General features: G+C 38.6%; 1 protein-coding gene and 1 pseudogene across 3 annotated transcripts; one reads left to right on the top strand and one right to left on the bottom strand.

Annotated features, from left to right (window-relative positions):
- Nucleotides 1–646: 646 nt before the first annotated feature.
- FAM221A (family with sequence similarity 221 member A) lies at nt 647–22,217 on the bottom strand. Of its 3 annotated transcripts, none has more exons than XM_060632723.3 (7): nt 22,066–22,217; nt 19,820–19,993; nt 16,089–16,279; nt 14,290–14,496; nt 7,589–7,696; nt 4,469–4,551; nt 647–746 (listed from the first exon to the last, which is right to left on the bottom strand). In XM_060632723.3, exons 1-7 carry the CDS (start codon nt 22,128–22,130, stop codon nt 678–680), a joined length of 897 nt encoding a protein of 298 aa, XP_060488706.1. In that variant the 5' UTR covers nt 22,131–22,217; the 3' UTR covers nt 647–677. The 3 variants fall into 3 exon arrangements, with proteins under 3 accessions (XP_060488706.1, XP_078297487.1, XP_060488708.1); XM_078441361.1 differs by lacking the exon at nt 22,066–22,217 and adding an exon at nt 21,427–21,681 and having other exon boundaries at nt 647–1,884; XM_060632725.2 differs by lacking the exon at nt 22,066–22,217 and adding an exon at nt 21,427–21,668.
- On the top strand, nt 22,129–24,896 carry LOC132674748 (large ribosomal subunit protein eL6 pseudogene; annotated as a pseudogene).
- The last annotated feature ends 2,517 nt before the right edge of the window (nt 24,897–27,413 follow it).

The following is a 27,413-nucleotide window of genomic DNA, read 5'->3' as shown; positions in this document are numbered from 1 at the left end:
TATAGGTTTTTATTTAAAAACATAAATCAAGATTACAAAGCTTGAAAAATAAAAAATCAAGATTTTAACTTACTCATTTTAAGCAGTGGTCAAAACCCTCAATAACATATTTAATTTTCTAAATAGCCTTAAAAAGATAATGTATGACAGACTAAAAACAGTTACTGTATTTTCTGGTTTTGACTAATATGAAAATAACCTCATTTGTTAGGAGAGACAAAAAGTATATACAAGATATGAAATCATGACTTTTGACAGAAGTAATATAAAGTATTTTCACTTGTTTAAATAAATTAAGAAAACAACAATGGGGCGCCTGGGTGGCTCAGTTGGTTGAGCGTCCGACTTCTGCTCAGGTCATGATCTCACAGTTCGTGGGTTCGAGCCCCGCGTCAGGCTCTGTGATGATGGCTCAGAGTCTGGAGCCCGCTTCAGGTTCTGTGTCTCCCTCTCTCTCTGCCCCTCCTCCACTCACACTCTGTCTCTCTCTCTCTCTCTCTCTCTTGATCTCTCAAAAATAAATATTTAAAAAATTTTTTTAAAAAATTAAGGAAACAACCAAAATGACATTTTTACATAGTAAAAGAAGTAAATAATTTGGGAGAAAATAAACTATTATTGTATTTAAATAAACACAAACAAAACCTATTTGGATGATGGTTTTAATTTGATAGTCTTCATGAAGGTTTTGTACTTGATGGCAACGGTGCTTTTCCTTTCTGCTTAGCAACCTTTTCCATTTTTATCTGTAAAATTAAAATATTTGTTGATACAATAATATGTAAAACATCCTGAAGAATAAAAGGTTGTACACACCTTATTTGGATTCATGTCTCATTTATCACAGCCATTTCACACAGTTACTTAGCAATTCTTAAGCTGCTAAATTCTAAAGCCAAAATCTAATAGTTAAAGGGACCTAACTGCATTTTTAAACTGTGGTTTGATTTCAACTTTACAGAAGCATTTTAATAAAAATAACATAGTGAATATTGCTTTGGAGAAAATTACTAAGTGTATTTTAACTTCCACTTAAAAACTGTCTTACAAAAGCTTAAATACCTAACCATACATCCAGCCTATGCATATTCCCTACAGAATATACCTAATGCAGCTGAATTATCTCTGGCACATGGGCTACTGTAAGGACAGTTTCCTCTAATTCTGGTTTTCACATTTCCACAGTTACATCCCTGAAGGCTCCACTATAACTGAAGCAAAGAAGCAGCTTGCATTCCCTAGTAGTGGCTAAACCCCTTCCATGGGAAAAAAGGTCCCAGAGAACAGAGAGCCCACTTGCCTCTTACAATTCCCAGAGGCAACACCACTGCCTTCTCTCTGCAAGAGAAAGGGGGACAAAATATGGGGCATGATAGGTGGAGGCAGGGCCTCCTACCTTCTAAGGTGATAGGAATAATATCAAGAAACCAGAAGGGACCTAGTACCCAATCTTATCAAATTGCAAATCATAACATCCCAATACTAAAATGTTTATATCTTACATTTGTCTCATCCCCATTTTTTCCCCTCTCTCTCCTCTCTGAGTTGGTTAGGACCTGATTCAGAAATCATACACTCAGGGGTGCCTGGGTGGCTCAGTTGGTTAAGCATCTGACTTTGGCTCAGGTCACAAACTCATGGTTCGTGGGTTCGAGCCACGCATTGGGCTCTGTGCTGACAGTACAGAGCCTGCCTGGGATTCCCTCTCTCTCTCTCTCTCTCTCTCTCTCTCTCTCTGCCCCTCCCCCACTTCCTCTCCCTCCCTCTGTCTCAAAAATAAATAAATAAGCTTTAAAGGAAAAAAAAAAAAGAAATCATACATTCATATCACTCTTACACACTGGATCAGTCAGCAGGTCATCTGAAGGACCTCCAAAAAATACCCTATATTAAGGCAAAGATTATAGGCAAAGATTATAAAAGCGTATTTGAATCTTTACCATTTATTAACTATTTGAGACAAGCTATATAACCAATAATTTTCTCATTTGTAAAAAAAAAAAAAAGGTCATAATAATAGGTGGTTCTCAGGGTTGTTCTAAAGGTGTAAATAAGATCGTATATATAAAGATCTAGGTACTTAATAAGCAGTCAACAAATCCTTTCCCCTCATTTAGGACCAAGTGTTAGCTTTATGTAATATCAAAAAAGAGAGAAAATGCTAAACAACCAAACAAAGCTAAAGCAGGGTTTCCTCACTTAAAATAGCACTTAGCAAATACATCCTAGTCTAGTGTCTAGTGTCTGAAGAGCAAAGATATCTCCCCCTTCCTTTTTTCTTTTCAATTTCCTGGCACTAATAGCAATAGCACCTTGCACCTAGTTGGCCTTTGATACTGTTTCCTTAATAAAATTCTCCTCTCTTGGGGATAGGAGACCAAGGGTCATCCACAATGGAAGAAAATAACTTGACCTAAGATATAAAAGAAGCAATGAAGCAACTCTTCAATAATATCTAAAAGTAGTTAGTAAACGATGTTACCACAAAGGCATCAACTATCAAAGCCAACTCATATTTATCATAGATCCTTCCCCACACTAAATGTTACCAATGATTAGCAAAGGATACAAGCAAAAACCAGATACAGACATCGCATTGCTTTCTAAAGGGGCCCTGACCTATCAGATTGAGCTTCCTAGTTATCCCTTTTCCCTCAACAGTGCATGGAGTAAAATGCAAGTACTAATAATGTGTATAGTACATGTCAGCTCAGAAGAAGTTGTTTAGCTTTGAACTTCTTAGTTTTTATACTCCATTAATCACACAGGCTGGTGAGTTTATAAGCTGTGTCTCATAAATCCACAAATCACACAAGCTGGAGAGTTATAAACTACATCTCATAAATCCATAAATTCTATGTCTATTTATAATAAGTAGCCTGGATTGGCCAGGTATATCCTCTAAAACAATCATAGGTAAGAACTCCCCCCATTATCTTCCCACAAGCAAACACCAACTGGCATGTTTTCAAGGTAGTCAACACTACCCAGGCTTCTGGAGGAAGGAAGGAAGGAGTTCTAGAACACTGTTCCTCATGAGCCTAGGACGAAAAACTAAAATTCAGCTGTGCACCTGTGTATTCCAAGAATGGAGACTGATTTAATTCAAAAAGTCTATCCTTAATGATACTGTAAAAATAGCCTTTTCTTTCTTCACTCTGGCCATTTAATCTCCCTTCCAGAGATCCTACCACCACCTTTTACCTTTAGATGAGTACTTTCTAGTTAAGGTAGCCACTAGCCATACGTGGCCTACTGAGTACTTGAAATGTGGCTGGTGTGACTGAGGAAAATAATTTTAAGTTTCAGTTGATTTAAATTTAGATTTATAGAGCTACATATAATGAATAGCTACAGCACAGGTATAGAACATTTGCATCACTGCAAAAAGTTCTAGTTCTTTCTCTGCCTTAAATCATATCTAGGACACTCCCCCTCTGCTTCAAAATTCTTCATCAGGAAAACCAAGCTGATCTCTGCCCCCTACACCCTTCCTCTCCTCTTGGAAGGTGAATTTATTTAATGGTCTCCTTTTACCACCCTTCAGTTACTCAATAAGCTACAACAAAAAGTGACAAGAGTGTCTTTACTTTCTTATCACTTATTACCCAGTTGGAGAGATAATGAATAGCCACTGAACAACTATAAAATAATCCTAAGAAAAGCACTTTGGGGAATGTACCATATGGATGGATACCATTCCCCATACCTCATCAAACCAACACACTTTCATCTGGCAATAACCAAAAATAAAGCTATCAGATATGAACACTGCCAAGAAACGCATCAAATGTGTAAGTATATGAGATGTATGAAAGTGATGATCAATCAATAAGTGTTTACTTTTTCAATTTTCCATAAATATTTATTGAAAAGTTATTACGTGCAATGCACTGTAGTTAATTCTGAAGAAAATATAAAAAGGAACGAAATACTGTTTATCCCTAAGGAGTTTATAGTGTGGTGGAGAACTGATGAAAATTATCACTAGTGAAAGCTGGGAAAACATCAATACTACAGTTGCTGAGCTCTCAGGATCGCTAACATACATTTAGGTTTTGTGTTCTGTTTCTTAAAGACTAATGGGTAATTTTAATTTGAGTCTAGATATACCTTGAATGCACTGAGAAGAAGAAATATTACATATTAAAATTTCAAGATTAAAAAAAAAGAATTCAAGATACACGTAATTTACAAATCTGCTGATGGTTGGTGTTTATTATTGACGATTTTATTTGTATATTTAATCAATCTTTATGACCTTCATAAATTAGCATATTAGATATCATATTATTCATTCATCCTGTTTCTCTCTGAATCATTCTAAATAAGCCTCAAGTCCTAATACAGCTATAAATAGAGACTTTATAAATTATTTTCAATGATAATCCACAATCAATATGTAATTCTATCTGTGTGTTTGTCACAAGTAAATGCTTAAAGTAAGCAGATTTCCCCACAGACTTACCCTTTCTTGGTATCGTCTTTCAAAGAAAGCCATATCATCCTCTTCAGGTCTCTTTAAGGAAGAAACTTGACCACTTGTACCTAATAATAAAGAAAAAAAATTCTATGTGATATATTTACATCATTATAAATTCTCCTGAAATTAAAAAAAAAAAAGAAAGAAAACTTTACTGTTACCAATGATGAATTCTTATTTTTCAAACCAGAATGGTCTAAATGGTAATTAATCCTACCACCTAATTATTTTTTAGAGTTCAGAGCATTGTAAGACAAAGTAATTTTTATTGGCAAACATTCTGCTAATGTCCAACCGGTTCATATTAAATAATACCATATAGCTACTTCACATAAGAGCACACTTTGCTTTCTTCAACGACATTTTAAATTTTATAGTGAAACTAGAAATTCATGTAACACCATAACCAATAACACAGAGAAGTAATTACAGAAGGTCTATGCTATGGTCTGAATGTTTGTGTTCCCCTCAAATTCATCTGTTGAAATCATAATGCCTAGTGAGATGGTCTTAAGAGGTGGGGTCTTTGGGAGGTGTTAGGTCATGAGTGTGGAATCCTCACAAACGGGACTGGTGCTCTTACAGAGATCCCTCAACTCTTCCACTATATGAGGACACAATGAGAAGGGACCAGCTATGAACCAAGAAGAGGACCTTCACCGGAACACAACCATGCTGGTGCCCTGATCTTGGATTTCCCTACCTCCAGAACCATGAGAAATAAATTTTTGTTTATAAGCTACACAGTCTATGGTATTTTGTTACAGCCACCCAAATGGACTATGGCAGCGTGTATAAGCAACCAAGATACTACCTGCTTTGAAACTTTTCAAAACTAAAATAATTTTAACCATTTTCCATGGTATTCCTTTTTTTTTTTTTTTTTTTTTTTTGAGAGAGAAAGAGAGCAGGGGAGAGGGGCAGAGGGAGAGACAGAATCTTAAGTGGGCTCCATGCTCAGCACAGAGCCCGATGCAGGGCTAGATCCCACAACCCTGGATCATGACCCTGGATCAACCCTTGATCAAAATCAAGAGTCAGATGCTCAACCAAGTGAGCCACCCAGGCTCCCCTTTGGTATTCACTTTTTAAAGCTAAACAAGCAATAGTTTATGTTGTAAAAGGAATTTAAAATTGCTTCAGGAAGGAAAATCAGGATTTCATAAAGAAAACACTAAGGGCACTAAGAGCCTTGTTCCATGAAAAGTTCACCTTCATTTCAGGTGAATGTGCTGCTTGGGTCCTTTCATATTGAAAAAAGATTATCAACGTGAATACATGTTCTAGTTTTCAAAGCATATAAATTCACCTCAACCAGCAACACAAAAATCACCTAACTACAGACAATCAGCACAGAGTATAACCACACTCTGTCAACTATCTAACAAAAGCCTATTGAGAAAAGTAAGAAAAATGCTTAGAATATGTGCTGCCTATCCATTCATCTCAAAACTATGGGTCTTTCCCTGGATCATGTTGGACCATTTGAGCTAAGTCACTTGTAGAATCACCTTCGTTGAGTTGCATTTTAATGATATGTTACCATTTATCCGGTAAAACAGTATTTCACCACTTTTATCAAGGTGACTATCAGAAATGAGCAACCACATGCTGCATTTGCTGAAAAAAGTTTTCAAGGACCTTGGGCCACTGCATCATTGAGGTTCACACTATAGACACATCTTTAACATCTACCACTGGTGGGGTGCCTGGGTGGCTCAGTCGGTTGAGCATCCCACTTCAGCTCAGGTTGTGGTCTCACAGTTAGTGAGTTCGAGCCCTGCGTTGGGCTCTGTGCTAACAAACAGCTCAGAACCTAGAGCCTGCTTCAGATTCTGTATCTCTCTCTCCCCCTCCCCCGCTCATGCTCTGCCTCTCTCTCTCGGAAATAAATAAATGTTAAAAAATAATAATTATAAAATAAAATAAAATAAAATAAAATAAAATAAAATAAAATAAAATAAAATAAAATAAAATAAAATCCAGCACCAGTATACCTTTCATTAACACTGTGGAACTCACAATAATATGATGAGTCTTTCTAATAATGAAAAGTATTTGGCTGATCACACCTTTCTCTGTGCCTTGGATGCCACTACACTCAGTCAAAACTAAAGCTTAATTACATCATCAGCAATTATATCAACCTGGAAAGTTGATATAATTGTATCCTTTTTCTTGGTTTACATTTCTTACTTCTATCTATATTTTATCATTACTTTGCTGTGTGTTGTTTTTGTAAGTATGGAAGTAGCCCTAAAATCCCTTGTGGAGAAAGTCAGGGTACATGAAAAGATTATATGAAATTATTTTTAAAAAATCTCATTTAACAATACTTGCAAATATTAAATACCTAATGCACCATAAAAATTCCTTCTTCAGGGGCACCTAGGTGGCTCAGTCGGTTAAAGCGTCAGTTAAAGGCTCAGGTCATGATCTCATGGTCTGTGAGTTCAAACCCTGTATTGGGCTCTGTGCTGACAGTTCAGAGCCTGGAAACTACTTCAGATTCTGTATCTTCCTCTTTCTTTCTGCCCTCCCCTGCTAGTGCCCTGTCTCTCCCTGTGTGTGTGTCTCTCTCTCTCTTTCTCTCTCTCTCTCTCTCAAAAATAAACACTAAAAAAAAAAAATTCCTTCTTCAATGTTTTGTCTTGTTTTAATAAAGGAAATAGAATACAAGTGCTTAAAAATTAATAAAACTCATGTATATGTATAATGTATAATTTATATGTATATGCATAATTTATAAATGACAAAACCTTGCTAATTTATACTTACCACTGGATTACATCCTGATTGGGAGAGCCTGAAGGATCAAGGCAGTCCTCTAGAGGGCTCTCTTACTCAGACATCAAAACAATCACATGCAAAAATAAGGTTTTAAAACTTTAAATTATTGAATTATTAGAATACTCATAATGCTCCTGTTTAGAAATTTTGCCCACCAAAAGAAGTTTCTTGCTTTTTTCTCAGTGCATGGTTAATAAAAAAGTAAAATGACAACCAAATTATGGTAATACTGAAGAAAAAAAGATCTAAAAAATGAAATCAATCTACATTCTTATTTACCACATCCAAAAATATTTGTCAATTTATTTTCATTACCATCTGTTAGTGTTTCTGGAGAAGAACTAGATGATGCTTGAAATGCTTTCAGAAATGGGTGGTCCATGGCTGTAACTGGAGAGTCTAAAAATTCCATTGAAGGTGCACCTGATAACAAAATGCATGAAGAATGAAAATTAAATCTCTCTGTTAAAATACAAAAAAGTTATTTCCGTGCAAAATAAATTAGAACCTCAGCAGAATAATTAGAAAAATCCTTTCTATAAAAAAGAAATTTTTAGTTAAATTTTTATCTGCCATGTAAAGGGAATTAGGTAAAAGTATTTTTTTATTTCTCAGAGATCTTCTTCACAGAAAAAAATTATGCATGAATAAAACCTTAATATAGTCACAAAAACACTATCAAAAGCAAGTCATTCATGGGGCCTGGGTGGCTTAGTCAGTTAAGCATCCAACTTCAGCTCAGGCCATGATCTTGCTATTCATGGGTTCGAGCCCCACATCAGGCTCTATACTGACAGCTCAGAGCCTGGAGCCTGCTTCAGATTCTGTGTCTCCCTCTCTCTGCCCCTCCCCTGCTTATGTGCATGCTCTCTCTCTCAAAAATACATAAACATTTTTTTAAAAATTTAAAAAGCAAGACATTCGTGACAAAGAACCTCTAGTTGAAGAGGGCAGAATAAGTGTGTTTTTACTCTGTTCCTCTCTAGGAAACCATCTCAAAACGAAGTATGAAAAATAAAGAAAAATTCAATTAAATAAAGATTCATCCACAAATTATGAATACCCATTGCTAACTACACTGACTTTTAAATCAAAAGTAAGGAAGCTGGGGGCACAGTCGGTTAAGTGTCTGACTCTTGATTTTGGCTCAGGTCATGATCTCACAGTCCATTAAGATCAAACCCCGCATGGGGCTCTGAATTGACAGTACAGAGACTGCTTGGGATTCACTCTCTCTCACTCTCTCTCCTTCTCTCTCTGCCCCTCCCCCTTTCATGCTCATTTGCATGCGCGCTCTCTCTCTCTCTCTCTCTCTCTCTCTCTCTCTCAAAATAAATAAACCTAAAAAAAAATCTTAAAAAAAATAAAATAAAATTGAGTACTTCCTTATAACCTAAACAATTGCTCATTTTGCAGATTCCTGTCTGTTCCTTCCCCAGCTCCTGTCTCATGTGGCTTGTAGGAATATAAGACAAGGGACTCAGGTCCACTCAGGTCCTTGTGCTGTCCTCTGGCTGCTGAATGCACTACTTATCTCAAATGCTCCAGGCTGGTAAGTGGTAATTTAGACCCACAGCTTGGTAGGTCCTAACGTGTGTTCTCACTAAAAGTCAGACGCCTCAATGCCTACAACTTCCTCTATTGAATCCCCCAGAGCTCAGGGGACCCACCTTTAGCTCTGCTCGGTGGCCCCTTGCTATGATAAATGTCAGAGCACGTCCACGGCCTAACAGCTCAACTGCCTGCCAACCACCCACTAGGAGTTGGAAATGATGGACTCCTTCTGCGTCATAAAGGAACCAAATTCCAGCAAGATACCATCTCTGTCCAGGACTCTACATAGCTAACAGAGCAGATGTCCCTCTGCCCCAGGCTCCCCTACATCTGATATCAAGACAAAAACAACTTATTTCCTCTCTTCACTCTCACCTTTCTTCACCCCGCCTTCCCCTGGGGGCAAAAAAGGGAGAGATTTTCTTTCCTTACATTATAAAGATGCTTAAATGATAAAATACCAGAAGTCACAAGAGGGCAAATATGCCAGCTCTTCCCACTATTCCCTAGCACTGTTCTGCAAGTACCAGCCATTTTAACTAGTCAAGAGTAAGAGCCAGAAATATTGGAAAAGGCAAAAATACCATTATTTACAACATCAACCAAACATTTATTTTAAACTCTTAAGATTAAGTAATAATGACTGGTAACAGAAGCAATCTTTTTTTTTTAATTTTAAGTAGGCTTCCACAATCAACGTGTGACTTGAACCCATAACCCCCAAGATCAAGAGGCACATGCCATACTGAGTGAGCCAGCCAACATTTGCTTTTTTATAAACAAATAATAACCAGCTAGAAAATTTAAAGGAAGGAAAAAAAAAACCCACATATGATAGCTATTTAAAAAAAAAAGAAAAGAAATACCTAGAAATAGAATTAAGAAAATTAATAGAGGAGTTTCATGAAGATAACTTCAGAATTCCACCCTACATAGAAAAAGATAAATGAAGATACTCAATATTTTAAAATATCAATTCTTCCTGGGGCACCTGGGTGGCTCAGTTAGTTGAACGGCTGACTCTTGATTCCAGCTCAGGTCATGATCCCAGGGTTGTTGAGCTCCATGCTGAGCGTGGTGGAGCCTGCTTAAGACTCTCTCTCTCTTTCTCTCTCTCTCTCAATCAGGGCACCTGGGTGGTTCAGTTGGTTAAGCACCTGACTCTTGGTTTTGCCAGGTCATGATCTCATGGTTTGTGGGTTCAAGCCCCACATCGGGCTCTGTGCTGACAGTGCAGAGCCTGCTTGGGGTTCTCTCCCTCTCTCTCTCCCTCCCCTGCTCGCTTTCCCTCTCTTAAAATAAATAAATAAACTTTAAAAATTCAGGGCGCCTGGATGGCTCAGTCAGTTGAGCATCTGACTTCAGCTCAGGTCATGATCTCGCGGTCTGTGAGTTCAAGCCCCGTGTCAGGCTCTGTGCTGACAGCTCAGAGCCTGGAGCCTGCTTCAGATTCTGTGTCTCCCTCTCTCTCTGCCCCTCCCCTGCTCATGCTCTGTCTCTCTCTCTGTCAGAAATAAATAAACATTAAAAAAAATTAAAAAAAAAAAAAGATTCTCTAACTCTGCCCTTCTCCCCTGCTTATGCTCTCTCTTAAAAAAATAACAATAAATATAAAAAAATAAAAAATATCAATTCTTCCTACATTAATGTATACATCCAATGTGTTATCAACTAAATAATAGAATATTTTGTAATAATAGAATGTTTTCAAGAAATAATGCCAAAGTTCTGAAAAAATTAGAGAATAAGAATAGTCAGGAAAATTCTTTTTTTTTTAATGTTTTTACTTATTTTTGAGAGAGAGAGAGAGATACAGCACGAGCAGGGGAGGGGCAGAGAGAGAAGGAGACAGAATTTGAAGCATGCTCCAGGTTCTGAGCTGTCAGCACAGAGCCCGACATGGGGCTCAAACTTGTGAACCACAAGATCATGACCTGAACCAACCAACTGAGCCACCCAGATGCCACAAGAAAATTCTTAAGTAACAAAATGAAATCATAAATATTAATTTATTATAAAGTTATAGTATTGAAAACAGTATGGTTGTTGCACAGAAAGAGGCAACAATGAGGCACACTAACAAGCCCAGAACAATTTCTGAGTTGGAGCCAAACCTACCACTTACTAGCCGAATAACAAAGAACAAGATATTGCACTTTTCTGTGCTGAGTTTCCTTATCTGCAAAATAAAAGTAATAATAGTACCTAACTCAAAGTTATAGGGAGAACTAAATGAGTTAATAGATGTAAAGAGGCTAGAAAGACTCCTGGCAGTACAAAGCTGCAATCATCATCAACAACATCATTATTTTTTCTGTCACTTATAACTGGATCTTCTGTAACTATTTCATGAGTTTAATACTATCATGCACCCAAGAAAACTGAAAAATGATTTACTTATGGAATTTAACAAGCTAGTTGTAAAATTACCTAGAAGAGAAAATGCCTAGATATATCAAGGAATCTTGAAACACACACACACACACACACACACACACAAACACACACACACACACACACACACACACACACACACACACATATACACACACACAAACAGGAGGAATTTACCATACCAAACATCAAAACACTCTATGAGGAATAATAATTAAAAGTATGTAATATTGGCACAAGATAGACAAATAGTCCAATGCCACAAAACAGTGAGTATGACAGAATGTGAGAAAGATAAACTTTCAAATAACTAGGGAAAGAACTGTGTTTGGATAACTTGCCACCAATTTGGACAAAACCTGAAGTTATACATAACTCACACTTTCCCAAAAAATATATTCCAAATACATGAAAAAACAAAAAAATTAAGTATTAAAGTAAAATGAAGGTGAACATAATTATAAAATTGCCTCCAAAATTTAAAAACTGTATTAAACAAACACAAACCAAGGGGCACCTGAGTGGCTCAGTCGGTTAAGTATCCGACTTTGGCTCAGGTCATGATCTCACGGTTCATGAGTTCAAGCCCTGCATCAGGCTCTGTGCTGACAGCTTGGAGCCTGGAGCTTGGAGCCTGCTTTGGATTCTGTGTCTCCCTCTCTCTCTGCCTCTCCCCTGCTTGTCCTCTCTCTCTTTCAAAAATAAATATGTAAACATTAAAAAAAAAAAAAAAAAAAGCCAAGACAACAAATGACAGATTGGAAAAAAATATCTGCAAAGTAAATGACAAAAGATCAGTAGACAGAATATAGAAGACTTCCAATAAATAAATGAGAAAAGTTAAAAGCATAAAAGTGAACAAAGTATATGAACAGATAAGTATAGAAAGTAAAATGGCCAATAACTACGAGAAGACTCTTATCCCACTAATAACTAGGGAAATCAAACTGAAACAATAACATTTCACAGGTCAGACTGGAAAAAAATTGGGTTTAATGATATCAATGATCAGCATAAATGTGAGAAACAGGGAAGCTAAAAAATCACTAGAGGAAGCATAAACAAGTGAGGCATTTTTGGAAGGCAATTTGACAGCATGTATTAAATCTCACACACTTCAACCCAACAATTATTTTACTTCTCTGTATCTACCTTAGGCTCAAATTTATGTAGTATACAAGGAAGCAAGTTCAAGGATGTTTTTGGCAGGACTGTATGTAAAGGCAAAAAACAAAAAGGAAACCATCTAAATTTCATGAACAAGGTTTAGAAAATCCCACAAAGCACCATGATCAAAGGGGGCCTGGCCAGTGGGCAGGGCTGAGAAGGCAAGATCAGCCCCATGCACTTGCGTTTTACAAGGAAACGCTCCCAAGAACTGTAAATATGTACATTTGTCTGACTGTGCGCCTTTAGTGCAGCATTGTTGATTTATTAAAAGCAAAAAGTCTCAGGGAAAAAAAAGAAAAAAAATCACAGAAATGGTTTAGAAAACCCGATAAATCTATAGTGTGAAATATTATGCAGCAGTTTAAAAGAATTAAATAGATTTGTGTGTCCTGATATGACAGGCCTTCAAATTTTTTCCAAGTTAAAAACTATAAAAATGTATGCTAAAAAGAAAAATAAATATCAATTGTTGACAGCAAATTACTCTCTGAAAAGAATCTCGGGTAAAGAGAAGGGTTTAAGGGGTCCTTGTAGTACTTCATTTTTCTTTTTTTTCAGTTTATTTATTTATTTGGGGTGGAAGGAGAGGTGCAGAGAGAGAGGGACAAAAAGAATCCCAAGCAGGCTCTGTGTTATTAGCATGGAGCCCTACAGGGAACTCAAACTCACAAACCATGAAATCATGACCTGAGCTGAAATCAAGAGTCCAGCACTTAGCCAACTGAGCCACCAGTTGGCTTCATTTCTATTGTTTGAATCTTTATAACAAGAAAATGTTTGTTCATCTTTATATAATTTTTGTAATGAAAAAAATGAAAGAAAAAAAAAAAAGAATACAAAAAAGTCCCTACACAAAGTATTTAAAGTAGATAGGAACCTGGGCCCCTAGGTGGCTCAGTTGGTTAAGCCACCAACTCTGGATTTCAGCTCAGGTCATGATCTCATGGTTGGTAAGTTCAAGCCCTGCATGGGGCTCCACACTGTGAGCATGGAACCTGCTCAGGATTCTCTTTCTCTCCACCCTTCCCTTTCCTTACTCCACTCGCGCTCTCGCATGTGCAGTTTTTCTGTCTCAAAATAAATAAACTTTAAGAAATTAAAAAAAAATAGGGGCACCTGGATGGATCAGTTAGGCGACCCACTCTGGGTCAGGTCTTTGGCTCAGGTCATGATCTCACAGTTCATGGGTTTGAGCCCCGCATCAGGCTCTATGCTGATAGCTCGGAGCCTGGAGCCGGCTTGGGATTCTGTGTCTCCCTCTCTCTCTGCCCCTCTCCCGCTCATGCTCTGTCTCTCCTTCAGAAATAAATAAACATTAAAAATAAATAAATAAATAAATACACGGGAACCATATTCTCCCCAATCCTAGTCAACTCAGAAGGATCAAAAAAAGAAGAATCCAGCTACCTTCAATAGTTCAAGACACATCCAACAGAACTTTTCCCTATATTACTTAACCTTCATGTATGCAAGCAGTGTGTGCATACATTATCATGTGATAACATGTACACACGTGCATAGACATACGCACACATAGACATAAGGCTGTTTCCAAAATGAGATGGCTATAATGGCAAAAACATGCATACAACAGGGTAACAGTTAGGTAAACTCTATCATATCAAATAAAAGAAATATTCAGCTATTACAAACAGGGTTGGGTTGGGATTTGGGTATTGGGGTAGGCGTGATCTTTTATTCTTGTGTTTTCTAAATTTTCTGTAATAACCATATATTGTACAGTGGCAATAAAACCTTTATAAAAAATAAAAATAAAATGAGAGACTTTTTCTGGAAAAAAACAAAGAATATAAAGTATAAAACAAATATAGGGCTTCACTATTGTCAGCACACATAAAACAGTATGACAAACTCACATTCCATAGATTGTCACTTACCAATCCCACTGTCATCTAATCGCATGTAGCCTTCTGCCAGTGAGCTGAAGCCAGTCAAACCTCCCATTGCTGCATAAGGGACATCCTGTCCCACTGGTTTTCCCTGAGCCAGTCTTTCTTGCTTAGTTTCCACTACTGTGTCATGAGCATATGCAGGCTGACCACAAGCACAAGTGAAGCAACTATGGAATCCTGAACACTTGGAACCTGAATCAAGATGTAAAGGGAGTTAAATGTCTTTAAATACAGGTACTAAGCTGTCTGCCCTAAAAATGCTTAGCTTGGCCACAATCACCTGAATCCAGATCCCTCTATGCTGTCCTCTGGCCTCTGTAACTCTAATCTCCAGCCCTAGAATTCCCTCCCGGCCACTGCTCTTACTTCTGTAAGGTACTGAAGTGAATAAGGCAAGGTAAGGCATGTAGCAGAAAAATAAAATAAAATAAAATACTGGAAAAACCAGCTAGGACCAAAAGAAATTGGGCTAACACCGGAGAGCTAGGAAATGTAGGCCCTCTCCTCAAATACTCAATTAAAAGCACATGTGGACTGCCCAGTGGTAGGATCAGGTGAAGAGATAATGTGGAAACCTCCCTATGGATTAATGCCCCATAAAAGCCACATAGGAAAGCCAACCCACAGACATAAAAAGGACACAATGGAATACTGTTTAACAATAAAAAGGAAAGAAGTACTGATACATGCTACAAAATGAATGACTCACACAAACATCATGCTAAGTGAAAGAAGCCAGTTACAAAAGGCTACATATTCTATGATTCCATTTATATGAAATGTCTACAATATGCAAGTCCATACAGACAGTAGGTAATTATTGGTTGCCTAGGGGTGAGGGAGAAGAAGGAATGACTACTAATGGATATGGAGTTTCTTTTGGGGGTGATGAAAAGTCACACAACTCTATGAGTATATTAAAAACCATTAAACTACACTCTTGAAATGGATCAGTTATATAGTATTTGAATTATATCTTAATAAAATTGCTATATATTAAAAAAAAACCCAAGCCATACTGAAATGGAAGCCAAAATACACCATTAACAAAATTTTACATGCTCACACTTCCAAAAAGTGTGTACATAATAAACAATAAATAAATTTTATTTGACTACTTCCATAGCCAATGAAACATTTATTCCTGCCACTGTCATTAAAAATGTTTTATAACATATTTCAATTCCAACTGCTATGAAAACTGGAATAACTCTCTCTTGAATAAATTACTGAACTAATGTCCTACCTATTTCAAGGGGTTTTTAAAAGGATGATCAAGTAAAAGGGCCTAAAGGATCGGGGCTGGGATTTGGGTACAGCCATTGAGGTAAGAGTGCTATCACAAATGAAGTGTTAAAATTATTATGTTACATTTTGCTTTTCCCATCAGCCTACGCTTTAGGCAATAACATAATAATCTACCAGCAAAGCATAACATTTTTTTCAACTTATCAAATCCTTTTTAAAGGCCTGTAAATACAATTTAGTTGATAAAATCCCCACTCAAAAATTTAAATCACATCACATCTAGGAATTCTTTAAAATCTATCACTATCATTTAACTTATTTTAATTACATGAGGTTAAGGCTTAGGATTGCAAAGCATACAAATAACTCCACGTTTTTCCACAAAAAGAACATGTTAGAGTAGCTGTCCATCAAATTTTTCTGTGTTGTTTAATACTGACAACACAGCTGAATAAAACTGCCACAAAGACACATTAAATATTCAATAAAGAAGTACAAACATTCTGTTGGGTGTGTTTGTAATAACGTTAACTCACAGGCATTGCACATAAAGCCAGGCGCAGCCCTGTGCTGATCGGCAAAGTGCTTGCACCTGCAGCGAATGGGCTGTGCACCATTGAGAGGGACATAAAGGTAAGCCCTGCACTGGCAGCCAGTCACTCGGCAAGGGAGACTAATAGGGCGCTGCTGTGGAATCGTTTCAAAGTCAGTTTTATGTTGTTTATACCTACAAAAATAAAAGGGAAGAAGTAAAAACAATACAAGTATTGCTGGAAATTAGAATTGGTCTATTCTGTTAAATGCACAACTATTCTTTTTTATTTTGCTTTTCTTGCTAGTAAGGTAAAAATCAACTCCCTTGCAGTATTTCTGTCAACTATGTCAGAAATTGGTCAGAAAAATCTTTCACTCTTTTATATTTTTATTTTTAGTTATTTAAGAACAATTTTCACAGCAATATACAAAGAAATATAATCCCCTTAAAATACTTACCGCTACAGATTCTTTAATATGGACAACCTAAGAGTGTGAAAAAGGTTCTTTAAAAAATTCTTTTTATCAAAGTGCATTACTTAAATTTATTTTCACAGGTGTGCTACTTAAAATTGATATGAGTTCAATAATGTAATTTATTTTAATATAATTTAATTTTTAACTTTTAATTTCAAAATAAATTGTCAACATTTTTAAAAGCAAAAGCTCTTTGTTAATTAAAACACTGTAATTTTCTTAAATAGGCTAGTCGCTTCCTGCTGTTAAGGTGACACTCAATAAAAAAATATTAAATTTATTATTCTCAATATTAAGCTAAGTAGTACAAGTTAAAATAGCAATGAGATATCATTTTTCACTTAGCAGAGAGAACCAACATTTTTTATACTATACATAATTCACAATGCTGTCAGGAGTGTTACAAAAGAACCAATCTCATTTACTGTTTCAAGAAACTTAAAAAGATCCATCATTTCCATAGTGTATATAATTTCAAATATAGAATTTCCTAATATATATAATTGTTGAATCACTGTTATACACCTGAAACTAACATAATATATCAACTACACTTCAATAAAAATAAAAATAAAATCATCAAATTTAATAGAAAAAAAAATCCTTTAACCTGACCGTTCATTTTTTAAAAATATACCCTAACAAAATAATTCTGTGTATAAGGAGTTTTGTGCATAGATAATATCAGCAATAGTACTTACAATAGCAACACACACACATAAATACATACACAACACATTAATAAAGGAATGAATAAGTAAACCACTAGACAACAGTTTTTAAAATTTTTAGCAGTGAAACCCCTTTTTCAAATAAAAACTTTTACAGAACCATAATATATAAAGTAGATAAAAGCAGAATTGGTTAAAGCAAGGGAAAGAGCCAGAACTAGAGTCTGTCCTTCCCCTAACCTCCCCTTCTACCTGGTACACCCCTGAGACTTCCTCCAAGGCTCTGGGGAACATACAATGAACACCACTGGACTAGCTAGAATATTGAGCAGGTATTAAAAACCTTGTTTAAGGGAAGCCTGGCTGGCTTAGTCAGGTGAGCATCCAACTCTCGATTTCAGCTCAGATCATGATCCCAGGGTTATGGGATTGAGCTCACTTGGGATTGATTCTCTTTCTCCCTCTGCCCCTCTCCCTGGCTCACACTCTCCCTCTCTCTCTAAAATTAAAAACAAAAAATTTTTTTCAAATTAAAAAAAAAAATCTTGTTTGTGATTATTACATAACAATGGGGAAAGATTTCTCTGAATCTGTCATTAAAAACTTAACATTTGTGAGCACACATAATTAACAACTAAATGAACTGTGAAGAAAAAATACATGAATATAGTAAAATGTATTGATAGCAGCTGGCTTTGGGTGATGAGTCTTCTTTCTACTTTTCTGGATATTCTTCATTTACCTTAACAATTATTATAGTATTTATAGGGGCGCCTGGTGGCTCAGTCAGTTAGGCATCTGACTTTTATTTCAGCTCTGGTCATGATATCATGGTTTGTGGGATCGAATCCCACATGAGCCTCTGCACTGAAAATGCAGAGCCTGCTTGGGATTCTCGCTCTTCCTCTCTCTCTGCTCCCCCCCCCCCCACTTTATACTCTCTCTAAACTTTAAAAAAAATAATAATAAATAGGGATGCCTGAGTGGCTCAGTCAGCTAAGCATCCGACTTTGGCTCAGGTCAGGATCTCATGGTTTGTGAGTTTGAGCCCCAAGCAGGGCTCTGCACTGACAGTGCAGAGACCTGCCTGGGTTTCTCCCTCTCTGCCCCTCCCCCACTCGCTCACACACCCTCAATCAAAAATAATAAATAAACTTAAAATATAAAAATAAAAATCTTTTTTTTTTTTTTTAATTTTTTTTTTTTCAACGTTTTTTATTTATTTTGGGACAGAGAGAGACAGAGCATGAACGGGGGAGGGTCAGAGAGAGAGGGAGACACAGAATCGGAAACAGGCTCCAGGCTCCGAGCCATCAGCCCAGAGCCTGACGCGGGGCTCGAACTCACGGACCGCGAGATCGTGACCTGGCTGAAGTCGGACGCTTAACCGACTGCGCCACCCAGGCGCCCCTAAAAATCTTTTAAAAATAATAATTATAATATTTATAATAGGGAAAAATAATAGTTTAGACAGAAATCTCACTGAGTGCTCAACTGGTACTAAGGAACTTAATGATGAAAGTTGGGTTGGGTCAATTTTGAAGGTTAATTCCATGCTACGTAATTACCCATATATGAGACTAGCAGTAAATTTATATAAGGATAAATGATAAAACCAATACAAATTTACCAAACTCCTCTTCAATTCTTAAAGATATCAACATAACCTTCATCCTCCATTCCTCCGTGGTGTTTTTCATCGGGGTTGCTAAATACGTTTCAAGTAGATCTATACACAACATTACTCATCCTAGCAACCGCTTAACAACCTTTGGCAGACAGCAAGTCTGTAAATAGCAACTCTACAAAGAGTCTCTCACGAGAGTGCCCCAGAAACTATCAGAACAGGGCAGTTCTCCTTCCACAGTTTCTTTGAACAGAAAGTTAAAAGTTGTTACCTGAAAACACATAATAGGTTCAGTGATTTTTTTTTCATGATGCAGCTTTGTCCTTTTGAGTTTTACAACTGTGACCTGTGACAGTAGTAAAATTTAAAGTAGGACACAACAAACACAGCTAAATGCAAACCTCAGGTATTGGCAATACGCATCAATGACTGGAGCCTCCTGTATTTTCTTTCCTCCCTGTGCTTTACTTGGAAAAAGACCATTTGCAATAAAAAGCTGTGTGCTTGTGTTTTTGTTTGTTTAAAGAAAGGTATCAACACAACATGTTTCTTAAAATACAAAGGGAGATTAGTAAATTTGAGGAGAAAAGCTTCTATTTGTAGGTTGTAACCTGTTCACTATGGGTCAACTCAAGCAACTCTTAAGGCAGTTTTGCATTCTGATGACCTGTCCTCTGGTACCTCATCCAATAGTGGATGAAGTAGACCCCTGGCAAAGCTGCAGGGGTACCAATCTTGTTTAGTCAACTGCAAGAGAAAAGATACTTAGGGTGATGGACTCCATAATGAGTTCTAATAAGATATACTGGAAATTTTTTAATTATAGCAAAAAAAAAAACTTTTGACAGTGTCTGGGTTATTATATAAAGCCTATTTTTAACGTTTCTCAATTATCACAAGTAATGTTATTTATCAAAAGAAGTACACTCTTCTATAGTTTTATATTTTCTAATCTTACCTATGTGTACAAAAACACAGTGTCTCTGGACCCACAAGTTTACAATCCATTCCAGTTGGGGATCGCCAGCTCACAAACAATCTGTTTTGTAAGCGCATCGGTAACACTTTTTTTTTGTATTCTTCATATTCTTCAGGAGTAAAATGTTTCCCTCCATCGTCCTCACCAACAATTCTACAAGAACAAAAAAGTCTCTTAAGCCTTGAATATTTATTTTCCAGATTATAAATAGCAAACTCTAAAACTAAACTATACTTGTACAGTCAAAGGAAATGCGGCTTCAGCTTCGATTTTTTACTTTAGGCTTATGTTAATAGCAAAATTAGACACAATGGTAATAAAACGTTTGCTTCCCATGTAAAAGAGGATTATAAATAAAGAAGACAATGAACTCATAACATCTGACTTTACCGATCCAGGTTTATCACTGGAGAATTACCACAAATCCATCACAATTTTTCCTTTGATCCTGAAGCAAACATGCTCATTCTTTTCATTAAACGCTGGAGCCTAATCTCCTAAAAATTCTAATATTTTCCTCCTTTAAAAACAGTACTCCCCTCAAAAAAAAACAATAGTAAAAAAAACATCAGTGCAGAAGACAACATGGGTAATGGAAACCCAAATCGTGGCTGGGAGTTTAAACCCACAAATACCCTTGGATCTGCACAAGCTCAAACCCATATCTGTATTGGGTAATCATTGTTTAATTCCAAAACTACAACTTCAAAATCTTATGGAAAAAATCAAGCCGCCACTATTTCAAACGGTAGTTACAAAATAACCAAGGGATCTAGTTCAAATGCATATTCAGATTAATAGGTTTGGAATGGGCCTGAGAGTGTGCATTTCCAACAAGTTCCCAGGTGATGCCCATACCACTGGTCCATGACTGTTACACCTTGAGTAGCAAGGCTCTAACTTCTACAGCGAACTATTCCAGGTTATTTATGTTTACAAAAATAATTTTCCACCAGGCCTTAATATCTGAACCAGGCAAAAGACCATATATGAAGGCACACAATCCACACATCTAAACATCTAAATCTCTAATAAGTTCTCAATCAACAGCAAGGCCCACAACTCCCTCACAGGGAAAAGCCCTGAAGACTTGGAGGCGAAAGGAGCCGGCTCTGCCCGTGGTGAGGGTTGGATGGAAGCTGTTCTGGGCACAGGACTCATGGCCTTACCTGGACCCACCTGAACTGGAGATAAGGCCTGACCCATCGAGCTACTCATTCTTACTTGTCTGACTCAGAATAACCAACCATTTCTACTTGTTATCAAAAACTATACTACCTAGACAGCCAGAAGGAGTGAAGATCAGCTAAGGAATCCGTTTCCCCCAACGCCCCTGGGTGATTTGGAACGACCACCTTTAAGCAGGGCAGCCCCTCTCGCTCAGGTTTCCCAAGCCGCTCAGATTTCCCAGGCGGAGCGGGAAAGTGCCTCACGCCGGTGTACACACACATTCTTCTCCCCGCAACCCCTCACCCCCGCCCCGGGGGCCAATCCGCCCCCCCTTTCCACACCCCCACCATCCACCCCCGCTGCCGCCCTCAACCGCACATCCTCCAGCCTGTCCCTCTCCAGGAATTCCCACTCACCCAGTCTCCCAACTGCCAAAAATGTTTCTTGGGAGACCGGAAAAAATAACACGTCTCCGCAGGTGCATCAGCTTTCCTCAGGGCCCAGGGCAGTGAGTCGTGTCCTCAAACCAAAGCGGTGGCTCTGTTTCCATTTCCGTGATAGGAGTTTCTCCAGAACCACCGAAACTACACCAGTAGTGTCTTTCTCCTAAAAACAGCACCTCGGGGTTGGGAGCACGTTTGGAAGTTCACGACATACCCTATTAACTAAACTAACATGCAAACGATGTCTGTTATTCCTTATAACGCCCGAGCACTCGATGTGTAACTCTTCAGTGGCCATTTAGATAAAAAAAACACTTGGACCTGGGCATAAATAGAAGAGTTAAAAATTCTTCCTGGAAGGGGTCAAATAGGGAGACCTCTTAAACACTCTTGGAAGAGACTTATTAGAATAGAACTGCATGTCATTACAATATTTAATTACAAAAAGACGAAACTTTTATCAATGTAAGTAAGCCTCCCCAACAACCCGGGAACAGATTCCCGGAGCCCCAGCGGGCGGCGCCCCGTCCCTGTCCGCGCCACCAGCGCTCCTCCGGCGACAGGGACGCGGCCCGCCCGGGTTTTCCTCGCCCCGCCAAACCGCAGCCTCACCTTCGGTACTCCAAGTACTCGTCCACGACCGCCGCGCCGCCGGAAGGCAACGTCAGCCTCTCCATGGCCGGGGGAATCGAGAGACGCCCCGCCGCGCGCTCGGAGCAAGAGCAGCTAGGAAGCCGGCCACTGAGGAGCCGGGCCGGCTCCGCCCCCACCGGCCGCGCCCCCTCCCGCCCGAGTCCTGATTGGCCGGACCGAAGCCCGCAGCGAAGGCCCATGGGCGTGCGCTACCACCTGGCGGCAGCTCCCGGCGCAGGAAACCTTCCGTCTCCAAGCGCAGCCCATCCGGCTTGGAATGCTGTTTACTGCAAGCACAAACCTGGTGCCTGTTGCCTCTCCCTAACCCCTGGTCTTGCAGGTCTCCTTGTAAGATAACAAGTGACAAGGGAGTGCAGTGCTTTGCAATATAACGGATGCCCAGAACATGGCTTATTTCTTCATACAGAGCTTCCTGCTGATTTTGAAAAGGTTCTGGGTCGTTGGAGGCCCAGCTTCCCAGATTCCCCCAGTCGTGTTTTCAAAATTGGCGTTTAAAAACCTATGATATAGGGAGGGGCCTGGGTAGCTCACTGGGTTAAGCATCAGACTCTTGATATTGGCTCAGGTCGTGAGTTCACAGTTTGGTTTGTGAGATGGGCCCCGGTCAGACTCTATGCTGAGAGTAAGGAGTCTGCTTAGGAGTCTCTCTCTCTCTCTCTCTCTCTCTCTCTCTCTCTCTCTCTCTTTCTCTCTCTCTCTCTCTCTCTCTCCCCCCTCCCCCCAGCTTGCATGTGTGCTTGCTCTTTCTCTCTCAAAATAAATATTTAAAAATTTTTAAAAACAAATAAAAATAAAATTTAAAACTGTGATGTAGGGACACCTGGGTGGCTCCTTTAAGCATCTGATTCTTTTTTTTATGTTCTTTTTATGTATTTATTTATTTTTGAGAGAGAGAGCGAGCTTGGGGGGGGGGGGGGGGGGGAAGGGCAGAGAGAGAGGAAGACATGGAATCCGAAGCAGGCTGCAGGCTGGGAGCTGTCAGCACAAAACTGTCAGCACAGAAACTGACTCAGAGTTCCAACTCATGAATCGTGAGATCATGGGTCAGAGGCTTAACATACTGAGCCACGCAGGCGCCCCTAAGTATCTGATTCTTGATCCCAGCTCAGGTCTTGATCTCAGGTTTCTGAGTTTAAGCACCATATTTGGCTCCCCACTGAGCATGCAGCCTACTTAAAAAAACAAAACAAAACAAAAACACCCTGTGGTGTTAAATCAATAGTCCTGGGTGTCTGTGTCCAGTTTGGGTGTCACTAAACCACCGTGTTCTTCCAAGGTAGTGAAAGGTGGTTTAAGAGAAAACAAATAAAAACAGTATAGTCAAGATTTTTTTTACACCTTTGAAAATATTCTCCACAAAAAATTTTTTTAAGATTCTATTTTTAAGTAATCTCTACACCCAGTGTGGAGCTCAAACTCACAACCCAGAGAACAAGAGTCCTAAGTTCCACCAACTGAGCCAGCCAGGTGCTCCTGCACAAAGTCTTTTCTAAAGCTGAATTACAATGCAGAACATTTAGCAGCCCAGAAAAAGAATAGGAAATCAATCATTACTCAAGGAGTCCTTAAACTCTGAGGCTCCCTACAGATCACCTTTAGCGCCCTCTATAAATTATCTGGGAGGAATAATTGGCAAACAGAAAAATAATTGGCTGAACTGCAATACTTTATTTCAAAAGTACTTTCCTGACTCTTTCCCATCTTGCAAGCTGGCGGACGAAAAAGCTGAGAAGCCGATACTAAGGAGAAGACACCTGAAGCCAAGAAGGCTGATGCTGGTGGCAAGGTTAAGAAGGATAACCTCAAGGCTAAAGAAGAAGAAGCCCCACTGCAGCCGAAACCCTGTCCTAGTCAGAGGAATTGGCAGATATTCCCAATCAGCTATGTATTCAAGAAAGGCTATGTACAGGAGGAAGTATTCAGCAGCTAAATCCAGGACTGAAAAGAAAAAGGAGAAGGTACTTGCTACTGTCACAAAACCAGTTGGTGTGACAAGAATGGTGGTACCCGAGTGTTAAACTTTACAAAATGCCTAGGTATTATCCTACTGAAGACGTGCCTCGAAAGCTGTTGAGCCACAGCAAAAAACCTTTCAGTCAACATGTGAGGAAACTGCTAGCTATCATCGCCCCTAGGACCATTTCGATCACCCTCCCTGGGCACCACAGAGGCAAGAGGGTGGTTTTCTTGAAGCAACTGAGCAGTGGCTTGCTACTTGTGACCAGACCTCTTTCTTCAACCGAGTTCCTCTGCATAGAACACACCAGAAATTTGTCTTTGCCACCTCCACCAAAATTGATATCAATAGTGTGAAAATCCCAAACACCTCAAAGGTGCTTACTTTAAGAAGAAGCTGCGTAAACCTAGACACCAGGAAGATGAGATCTTCAACAGGGAGAAAGAGAAATATGAGATTACACAGCAGTGCAAGGTTGATCAGAAAGCTGTGGACTCGCAAATTCCACCAAAAATCAAAGCTGTTCCTCAGCTACAGGGCTACCTCCCTTCACTCTGTGCTTCCTCTCACGAATGGAGTTTACCCTCACAAATTGGTGTTCTAAATTTCTTACAAACACCTAATTAAATAACTGATCTATTAAAAAAAAAAAAAAGTACTTTCCTGAACACTGTATTTCGGGTCCCAAAGACAAGATGTTATGTAGAAATATTGTTTAGATGCCCCTCCCTCTTTCCTTTTCGGTGCCCTTTTCTCCTTTCCAAAGGCTGTCTGCCTGCTCAGGCAGGTCCCAGTCCCACTTTGACACCCTCACTACTTTTTGTTAATTACTCTCCACCAGAATCTTATCTCATAACTCGGCTTAGCCAATGAACTTCAGAGACTCCCAAATACATTAGAATTTTATAGAGACAGTTTAAGGTTAAAAACTTTTCAACAGCCAGATAGAAGAGTAATCCCAAAATGGGATTTTAGGAGAAAGAACACTGCTCTCCAATCACACCTGGTGGGCTGCTTGCTGTTGCCTGTTTTATCTCTTTATGAGCACCAACCCCTGCTTTTAGGCAGCAGCTAAACTAGCAAATATAAATGGCAGAAAGTGCCAGGCTATGTGACCTTATAGAAAGTGGCAGGGGAGTGTCTATGTAGGCAGGTACAAGTTAATGAGTCCAGAAAGAAATAATTAAAATAGACTTAGTGCAATTGTGGACTCTTCTAGGAAGATGCTGGAGCAATAAACTCTGACCAAAAAAGTCAATAAAAATATAAGGTATGACAAATAAGACAATGGAACAAAATTGAAAATGTTATTCTAACCTTTTATGAAACTGACACCTTTGCTAATTAAAATACTATATATGGTTTTGACCTCTGCTTTAAAAAAAAAGTATCGTGGGACTATAATTTCCTCTAAAAGTTGTCTTAAGTGATCTAGGAAATAGATGGACAGATGGAAATGAAAAAGGGACACTTGCCTTGGTAAGTGTTAGATATTTTACATATATAGTCTTGTGTTTTTTTCTGCAAATAACAGAACAAATCAACTAACAGTGGCTTAATTAAACATAGGGTTTTCCTCATCTTTGTTGTTATTCTAAAATGTTGGGAGGTACCTGGATGGCTCAGTCAGTCAAGCTCTGAGACTTCGGCTCAGGTCATGATCTCACAGTTCATGAGTTCGAGTCCAGTCAGGCTCTGTGCTGACAGCTCAGAGCCTGGAACCTGCTTCAGATTCTCTGTCTCCCTCTCCTTTGCTCAGCCTCTGTTTCTCTCTCTCAAAAATAAATAAGCATTAAAAAAAATGTTTTAAAGAAATGTTGGTGTAGACGGTTGCTGGCATTGGTTCAGGGCATTTTCCCCATGGCTGCAAGATTTCTTGAAATGCTTTCCAAATTCAAGAAAGAAAGAAGGGAGACAACCAACATCAGCTATTCCTCTTTATTAAGTAAGAAAGTTTTCCCAGAAGCCACTCCAAAACCTTTTCATTTACGTGTGATTGACCCAAACTATGTCATATGGCCACCCCTAGTTGCATAAAGGAGACTTGGAAAAGAAGCATAGTACTTACATTTCCCAGGCTTTGTGAGAGGTCAAAGAGAGGGTTAAAAACATGGACTTGCTTAGTCAGACCATAAGGTCTGCCACAGCTCACCCCTTCAGTTGCTTAATACCCATGCACACCTTTCTTCTCATGCAGACATTTTACACTGCATGCATTCATCAGACCCCTAAGGAAAGCAATCCCAGAGTTTCTATTGAATTCACCTGGAAGACTGGAATCTCTGCAGTCTGCTCTGCCATCTACTCTTAATGGTTTGGCAGTTGATAGCTAAAAGACAAGACAGTTGTTTGCCCCCCTCACCTTCCCCAAATACCCAATATTACAGTGATGAGGGTAGAATAGGATAATTACAATAAAAAATTCTCATTAAGGGGGCACCTGGGTGGCTCAGACAGTTAAGCATACAACTGTGGCTCAGGTCATGATATCATGGTTCACCCAGCTCTCCGCTCTCAGCACAAAGTCTGCTTGAGATCCTCTGTCTTCCTCTCTCTCTGCCTTTCCCTTGCTCTCTCTCTCTCTCTCTCTCTCTCTTAAAAATAAATAAAACATTTAAAAAGATTCTCATTCAGAAAAAGGGAGAATGGGAAATACACAGAAAACACTAGTCCATGGCAAATACCAAATTCTGCCAGGCAGGAATAATAATGACTCCAAGTTCCAACAGTGGAGAAAGTTCCTTGAATGATGACCCATCAGATCAGGCAGACTCTGATTTTGCTCTCTAGAAGGATCTCCCTTCTCCATCCCCTCCCAATTCCTGGTATGCCCCCTTGGAAGATATTCTAAAGCCATCTATGGCAGCATCTGATGTGGGCACTGGGGAAAGTGACTTTTCTGGGGGAAATGCACAACTTTCACAATCCATGCAAATGCAGGATCCAGGGGATGGTGAGGGTGGAAGAATCTTGAGTTATCCAAGCAAGCTTGAGAATTTGAGGGCAGTATAGTTTCCTCAAAAATTTAGCAGGCTTCAAGTGTTTTTCTTTTTTCTGATCAACTATATGTATGAGTGACCACAGCCAAACACCCATTTAGACAAAATCAATTTTTCTTATTTTTATTTCAACTCTATTATACTTACAAAAGCACATATACAATATATATGCGCAGTCAGTTTTTTTAATATAGTATGAACATCCAAGTAGTACCTTCAGCTTAAGAAATAACCAATACCAGTAATTTTTTTTTGCTAATATTTCCTTTTTTTCTTATAGAAAATCCATCCCTAAGTCATGGTTAATTTTGCATGCTTTTGAACTTTATACGATTTGTTCTTTTGAAAAT

Source organism: Panthera onca, chromosome A2 (genome assembly GCF_046562875.1).
Source record: "Panthera onca isolate mPanOnc1 chromosome A2, mPanOnc1 haplotype 2, whole genome shotgun sequence".
Taxonomy (NCBI): domain Eukaryota; kingdom Metazoa; phylum Chordata; class Mammalia; order Carnivora; family Felidae; genus Panthera; species Panthera onca.
Note: the sequence above shows the minus strand (reverse complement) of the source record. Positions and strands in the feature narration are given on the sequence as shown.

Excerpts from the sequence above, each read along its gene's own strand:
- FAM221A (XM_060632725.2), bottom strand. The coding sequence starts at position 21,494 with ATGCACCTGCGGAGACGTGTTATTTTTTCCGGTCTCCCAAGAAACATT. Across the intron at positions 16,280-19,819 it reads CTGTGTTTTTGTACACATAG|GTATAAACAACATAAAACTG; the intron begins GTAAGATTAGAA and ends TTATTTTTGTAG. Across the intron at positions 4,552-7,588 it reads TCCAGAAACACTAACAGATG|TAGGTACAAGTGGTCAAGTT; the intron begins GTAATGAAAATA and ends TTTCTTTATTAT.